This window comes from Eptatretus burgeri, chromosome 4, assembly GCF_056783735.1.
Source record: "Eptatretus burgeri isolate ZD-2024b chromosome 4, Ebu_testis_v1, whole genome shotgun sequence".
In the NCBI taxonomy this organism is placed as follows: Eukaryota; Metazoa; Chordata; class Myxini; order Myxiniformes; family Myxinidae; genus Eptatretus; species Eptatretus burgeri.
Window position 1 is genome coordinate 100,911,355 of NC_140964.1, and position 7,500 is coordinate 100,918,854.

General features: G+C 53.5%; 2 protein-coding genes across 23 annotated transcripts in view; one reads left to right on the forward strand and one right to left on the reverse strand.

The window, feature by feature from the left end:
• Positions 1-7,500, reverse strand: part of LOC147028760 (uncharacterized) — a 377,598-nt gene that overhangs the window by 163,533 nt on the left and 206,565 nt on the right. The gene's annotated exons all lie outside the window — the stretch shown is intronic.
• LOC147028762 (uncharacterized) overlaps positions 5,705-7,500 on the forward strand; it is a 1,951-nt gene continuing 155 nt past the window's right edge. The window contains exons 1-2 of the mRNA XM_085880267.1: positions 5,705-7,400; positions 7,498-7,500. The exon at positions 7,498-7,500 is cut by the window's right edge and continues 155 nt beyond it. Of these exons, the coding sequence (XP_085736393.1) occupies positions 5,705-7,400; positions 7,498-7,500 (1,699 nt within the window). The remainder of the gene's footprint in view (positions 7,401-7,497) is intronic.

Below are 7,500 nucleotides of genomic sequence, written 5' to 3' on the forward strand. Positions count from 1 at the left end.
TATTTTTTTTTTTACTTCCCCACTATAAATCGTCCCCTAACCCCCTTTATCGTCCTTGTTCGGCTAACCTATCCTGTCACCTAGCCTACTCCCAACCCCTACGTTCCCTTCCCGGAGGGGAATAAGGGAGAGCTAACGTCCTGTGTCGAGGCCCAACGAAGCCTCAGGATGGCCTCCCCAGAGTTCAGCGATCTATAACCAAAGTGGGTCCAGCGGCCCACAACGAGAGCGAGGGGATGGATGGTGCGGAGGGGTACATCTCCTAATCTACCCTTACCATTTAACTGCTAAACTACCCCGGGGCTTCAACAAGCGCCTCTCGCTTAAACTATTGGTTCTAACAACCCAGATTCCCGTCGCCTGTGTTGGTGTCCTCACAATTTCGGGCCTCGCCCCCCAATTTTCTCTCCGTGCCCTCACACGGTCTCATGGCTGGGACACGTGGCTCCCTTTGGCAGGCACGACCCTCTGCCGAATCTCCCGCTATGGCACCCCCGGGCACTACACTGCCTCCGAGCCTACCAGCTCCCTAACACCGGGGAGTGCCCCCCATGGCACCTCCCCTGAAACGCACACGTGGCAGGCTGGCTTCCCAGGCCCCTTTCCGAGGGTCACCCATGCCCACAACACTGCCCACGCGGCTAATGGCGCCCCGGGCCCCCGCACCAAGCAGGCGCACCCGTGCCCACTACGCTATCCCGGCCCCCCATGGGCCCTTGGCCTACCACGGCCGACTAGCCTGGTGCCCGGGGTACCCACTCAGCGATACTCACCTTTCGCAGCCACGCTCCCAACCCGTCAACAGGGCTCCTGCACCCCTCCAAACGGGTTTCGAGCCTACACTCCCACCAACAACAAAACGACTTCCATATTTGTTAATTTGACTAACCCAGCTAACTCACTCTACACTGACCCCGGGGGTCCCTTGGGCGGGAGTCACTCCTCCCCCCCCCCAATCACTCATCGCACCATGCAGTCCCCATTCGCTCCACTCACACAGACCCGCTGGCCTCACTCACTCACCAAGCACATGCTCTCGCCTCACAACCCACAACTCTTCAACACACACACCGCTGAACCCTGCCATCCTTCTAACTACCTCCCCGAACTAACTCGTGCTCCCACGTCGTCCCTTAAACTACAGCACGTTCCTTTTAACACTACGTAGCTAAGCTACGTCCCCACTACACATTCACTGTCTGTCACGGTCTCCAAATAATCCCATTAATCAATTTCCCAACCTAAAGCTCACTAAATCCCTCTACCTAATCCATTCCACGGACTCCATGAGGACTTACCCCTGCCCCATGAAGTCGGTCTAACTAAGCTAACCCTTCCCCCTAACTAGTTTCCATCCTGTGCCCTGGTCAAGGGGGTCTTCCACCCCTTGCCCAGGAATCCTGTGCACCCGAAAGTGAGGCTTGCTGTTTTTTTTTTGTTTTTTTTTTCCATGCGCATCACCAGCGCGGCAACTCACAGCTCGGGCACTTTGCACCTGCCCGTGACGTCATGCAGCTGCACGTGTACCTCGTCCCTTCTTGGACGGTACCATCCGGCAGGGATACCCCTCCTGCCGGATTCCAACCCCACGTGCAGCCATGGCGTCACCGTGCGCATAAAAAAAACAAGCCCCACGTCTCGAGGGGTTCCCCACGCGAACACATGTGCTTTGCCCGTTGGAGCTTAACACACACGATCGCGTGGAGAACCCGTCCGGTCCAAATCCGAAATCCTGCCTAAACTTTGTCCGTCCGCGGGATCGGCAAATCCACCGCTGGCGTTTCCGGACCGGGACTTCACTCTCGCAAGCGAGCACGTGGGGGCCTCGTGCGTTGCACAGCACGGGCCTCGTGCTCACTGCTGGGTGAACCCGGCACGGTCCCCGAAACCACTACAGCCGCTACTCGGCTTTCATTCTTCTCATGTCGCCGTCGTCGCCTCCATTCCACACACGCACTCCCGCGTGTTACGACGCTAACACACCTCACCATTACATTCACACCGGGAGACGCGGCTGCGTGCTCCCGCATGCCAACCGACATCTCCCTCACATACCGCTCTCTCACACACACTGTCTCCCTTGCATAAACCATACCACTCACACGTGGTGCTCCATTCATACAAACCACTCCACTCACACCCGCGGGGGCACTCACCCGCGGTGCCTCACTCACACACCGTGCCTCACTCACACACGCGGGGGAACTCAACCGCGGTGCTTCATCCACACACCGTCCCTCACTCACACACGCGGGGGCACTCAACCGCGGTGCCTCATCCACACTGGCCGTTTCATCCACACACACGGCCTCTTCCACACACGGTGCCTCATCCACACACGGCGTGCTGGGAAGCACGTACTCCGGCACCATCGCCACCACACCACTCACACACGGGGTCGCTTCCACACACGGGGACGCACTCACACCTTGCACCACACACACAGGGACAACTACACTGGGGATTCGTGTCCCCACAAGGGTCTCCGGGGCCTCTATACCCCCCAAGCTCTCCATGCACCCGTTCGCAGCACTCCTCCCCTCAACCTCGCAAAGCACGACTGAACTCACCTGGTCGTGACTCGCCTCAAGGGGGCATATTCCCTCCCCTCGTTCCTGGAGGAGGCCATCCAGCTGCTCGCACTGGGCCTCCACCCAGTCCGCGAGCTCACCCCCATTGTCCTCCACTACCTCCGTGTGTGTGTGTGCGTCACTTACCCCGTCTTCATCGTGCAGTCTTCCCTCTATCGTTCCCATCTCCCGTGTCTCTGCCCACTCAGTCACCTCTTCACCCTTTACCTCCCTTGTCTCAACTATTTTTATTTCCTTTGTCGTCACCTCGTGTCTCGTCTCACACGTTTTGGTCTCCCCATTTAATTTTTCCCTTTCGGTCATCGTCACGACCCTCGCCCAACACGCCCCCCGAATTATTTTTTCACCCGCATCCACCGCGGGCCTGTCAGCCGTTGCACCCCCTTCCAGCTCGTTCGCTCCCACACGTGGAGTCGCCATTTTTATCTCCCTGGTCACGGCCTTCATGCCCGCCTGCAGGCATCGGCCCATGTTCTGTGTCTCACCCCGCAGCTTTTTCGTTTCTTCCCTCATGTTTGTTTCCATTCGGTTCATTTGTTGTGTATTCGCATCCAATTTTTTTGTATTCGCATCCATATTTTCGTTCATTTGTTTGTTCATGCCTTTCATTTCGTTTTTCATTTCATTTGTCATTGCCGCCAGCATGGCGCATAGCTGGGCCATGTCGGGTGCGCTTGGGTGAGCCGTTTCGGCAAGGGTCGGGGGTTTTGGTGGAGAGGGGGAGGGGAGGTGTCATACACCGCGGCCGCTGCCGCACCTATTTCGGGCTCTGGGTTCAGTTGGGCGAGTTCGTTTTCCTGTACAATCAACATTTCCTGCACGGGGATTTCATCCTGAGCCATGGATTCTACACATTCTACATCCATTTCTAATACCCCCGGCTCCCGCTCGCCTTGAGACGCCATCTTGCTTCTCTTAAAGGGTTAATTTAGCTCGCTCGTAATTTGGAGGGAATCGGGGGTCGCTCCTCTCACCCCTGGACCGATTCCCATGAATTTAGCTGGAGACAGGAGAGCCCGTTTTCCCGTTCTCCGATACCAGTGCCGCGAGGAGGGCGATGAGTTTGTATCGCACGACCTGACACCAGTGTTGCGGATTCGCGCCCGCCGGCGTGTGAACGGCCACGTAACTCGAATCGCGGCACATCGCCCACCGGACGGACAATCCAGTCGTGACCCTCTCGGACTAACGCCGGGAACTAGTCACGGGTGGACCTTTCGGTCTCACCACGATCGTGCCAATCGGCCCCCGCGTGGGATAGGGTTGCTCGCCAAATTCGACCTACCTAAGTACCCACACGGAGGGTAGACCGGGCGATCGCACCTCGCCGCAGGTCGACTTCGGACACGGGCCACTTTAAGCGACCCGTTCCGTACTATCGGGATAACCGAGCGGTGTTATTCGTCGGCCTCGACGGTTCGATTAATTATCGGGCGTTTTAGCCCACGACCAACCCTTTACGTGAAGCAAGATGGAGATTCAATAGAGGAAAAGACGAAGCGAAGCGGGAAAACAGTTCAACAATAAGCACATTTATTTCGCGATGAACGGAAAGCACACATATACAATTCCACCAAAAGCACATGTAAAAGAAGAAGACAATGCAATATTACACAAAAAGCAAATGCAACAATGCAGATCTAACCGACTACCGGGCACACGGCAACACTTATACAATTTTACTTCACAGACGGCGCCGACAACACATATTCCCAAAGCAAAAGAAAAGAGAACCACCCTCAAGGATGAGGCGGGCCTGGGGCCGAGACCGGGTCGGGCCTACCCGTCTGATGATGAGACGCGAAGTGGCGGTGGTGCCTCAACTCCGCGGGCCTCGCGGACAGTGTCTGGTAGGGGGTGGGAAAGGGGCCCCCTTTGTCGCACTATCTCAGCGCGGGGGGGGGGAACAGGAGGGGGTTGCTGATGCTCGGGGGAAGGAGGATATCACCCTGTCTCGGGTCCCGCGGCGAGCGTCTCCTCCTCCACCTCGGTCGCGTTGCTGGCCTCTCCCTGTGCAGCTCCCGGCACCGACGCGAGCACCCCCTCGTCCGCCTTCGCCGCCGTCACCTCTCCACAGCTCCGTCTACTCGCCCTCTCCGTCTCCTCTCTTGGCTCGCCCCAACTCTTCACTCTTGATTTCTCCCACTTCTTTCCAGCTCCACCGACGACTCTCTTGAACTCCGCACAACTGAACTTTACTGACGAACGCAGCCGTTTATATAAGCCCCGTGGCTTCGCTCTTTCACCCTTGACCCTCTGCCTCCGACACTTCACCTCTCTAACTGGCTCCCCATTGGACCGAGGAAAAGTGGGCGTGAATGCTTTTTGATCCATGAATTTGCATATAGCGACCGCCCTCCAACGCCCTGGAGGCGGGGCCAAATCGCCCCTCGCTCACCGATTGGACGGAACAAAAGTGGGCGTGAGTCGTTTTTGATCCGTTTTCTGCGGAAAGTCCGTGATGTTTTTGAATACGCTGCTCGGTGCGCGCCCTGCACGAGTCCAGTATCGGTGCCCACGAGTGGCGCGAGATGGTGTGGATGCGATGGTGGCGAGTTGTGACGGTAAAGGTCGTGGCTGTTGTTGTGAAGCGGCGTTGTGTTTGGTGGTTGTTGTTGTGAGGCGGCGTTGTGGCGGGAATGACCCAATCAATATCAACTACTTAAAAAAGTATTATGGTCTACCTGCGGGAACCTTACTTAAGGAGGCGGTACCACCACACGTAACAGACACTAGTAATGATGGACTTCCAAATCTTTTGGCCTGGTCTATATTCAGTTCATAAATCTCGAAAAAATTAAATTTGGGACAAAAGGGATAGCGTCTAACCTCCATTTCACTTTCTCACAGGTCCGTTCGATTCATCAGCCATGGACCATCCCGAATGTTTCGCTTTTCTGTTGCCTTCAGTCATTATTACACCAAAGTCGACTTCACTCCATTGACGTCTTTGGGACATTTTGCCTGGTAGCAACTCAAAATTACACTAACTCTGGCAGTGTTGTAGTGGTGGGTAAAAGTAGAAAACCATAGAAGATGCCTTCAGTCCATTGGGTTCTGGATACAGCATGGTTTCACATTTGTTTTCTTTATGTTTGACAGGTTTGTGAGAAATGGATGACCTGGATCAACACCCAGAGAACCAGAGCCAATCTCAAACGTATGATATGACTGCAAGTACATCAGAATCAACAGTGGAAGACGCTGAACGCCGTTGCATCCTCCATGTAGACGAACACCCTACCAAGTCACCAAGATTACAGGTTTTACCCTTCTCTGATGCTACCTGGAATGCAGTCCAGAAAGCTGCATGTAGTCGCAAGCAGAAAAGGCGCTTCCTTTCATCAAAATTCTATGGTGTTATCCAGACCCTCCCAGATAAACCATCAAGTTTGAACGGTTACCACAGCAGTTGTTACAAAAATTTTATGGCGGTGACATCTGAACAGGAAGAAAAAGAAGCGCCTACCAGGAAGTACTTACGGTCAGCCTCAGACCCAACGCCAGGTAGTACCACAACTACTGGCATATTTCCTAGACAGTGTCTGTTTTGTAGCCAAGTTCGAAAAAGAATAAGGTCCAGAAATGAAGAAGTACTTGGAACATGTGAAACTCAAGAAGCCGAAAGACGCATTCGGGAAGCTGCTAGAGTGTTGAGAGATGACAGAATACTTGCAAAAATATCAGGAGTTGACATGATCGCAAAGGAGGTAAAGTACCATCATTCATGTAGAAGCGAGTATTTGAAGTCGGCACAAAGGTGTACATCCCACGTCACTGTGGAGGAAGTTGATACCTTGGGTTCCAGCATTGATGGGATCCACTCGTATATAGAAACATCGGTGATTGTGAATAAGAAGTCGGAACTCCTGACATCCCTGTATGCCAGGTATCTCGACATGTGCTCAGACTCGGGAGAGAAACCAATGCACTCTGCACAAGCACTGATGAGAAATGTCACCAAGCATTTCGGCTATCGTCTCCAGGTACATAGCCCTGTTGACAAGAAGTCAGGAGTCATCATCTACAATGCTAACATGGCACATGACAGTGTCCGTATAGCCTATGATTATGTCACTACTCCAGAAAAGACCATTACACAAACGGCACTCCTGCTGAGGAAGCTAGTTCATGAGTTAGAGAAGACCCCAACCTCTTCTGATGGTACCACGTTTGATCAGGTTAAGGAAGGTGATGTATCCTCACCAGAGCTGTTACTAAGTTTCTTCAATATTCTCTATGGTGGCCCAAATGGCAAGAGGCACACGGCACGTACCCAACGCTGGGCAGAATCATCTAGTCAGGATGCACTGTTTGCTATCAGGAAAGGTCTTGTGAAACCTAAAAAACATATTGCGCTTGGTATGGCCGTTAAAGGAGTGACTGGTAGCAAGAAACTTGTGACAATTCTCAATCGGTTAGGGCACTGCCTGAACTATAACTGGCTGGAGGAACTGGAAACTGCCATCGGGTCTGCTATCCAGGACAGAGAGGAAGCATGCCCAGAAGGTACTGTCCAAGGTATGCCATTTGGAGTTGCATTTGATAACTTTGATGAACTCACAGAAACTCTGTCCGGATCGGATACCCTTCCTGATACGATGGGAATCCTCTATCAGTCTCTGGACGAAACAAACACAAAGGAGCCTGTTGCGATCCCTGCTGTACAGGCAAGACGCAAAGGGCCGAGACAAAGGTCATTAGAAGCTCATGATCAGGAACTTCCTCCCTATAGAGGAAGACCAAAGATGATTTCTTTTGAGTACAAGAACACTGAGGTATTCAATCAGTCGGAAGTTTGTAAACATGGTAGGCACAATGTGGGCAAATGCAGACCAGAAAGAGATAGATCAGCATCCGAAACAGCATGACGGCTGGGAACTTGAGGATGATACCTACAACATAGTGT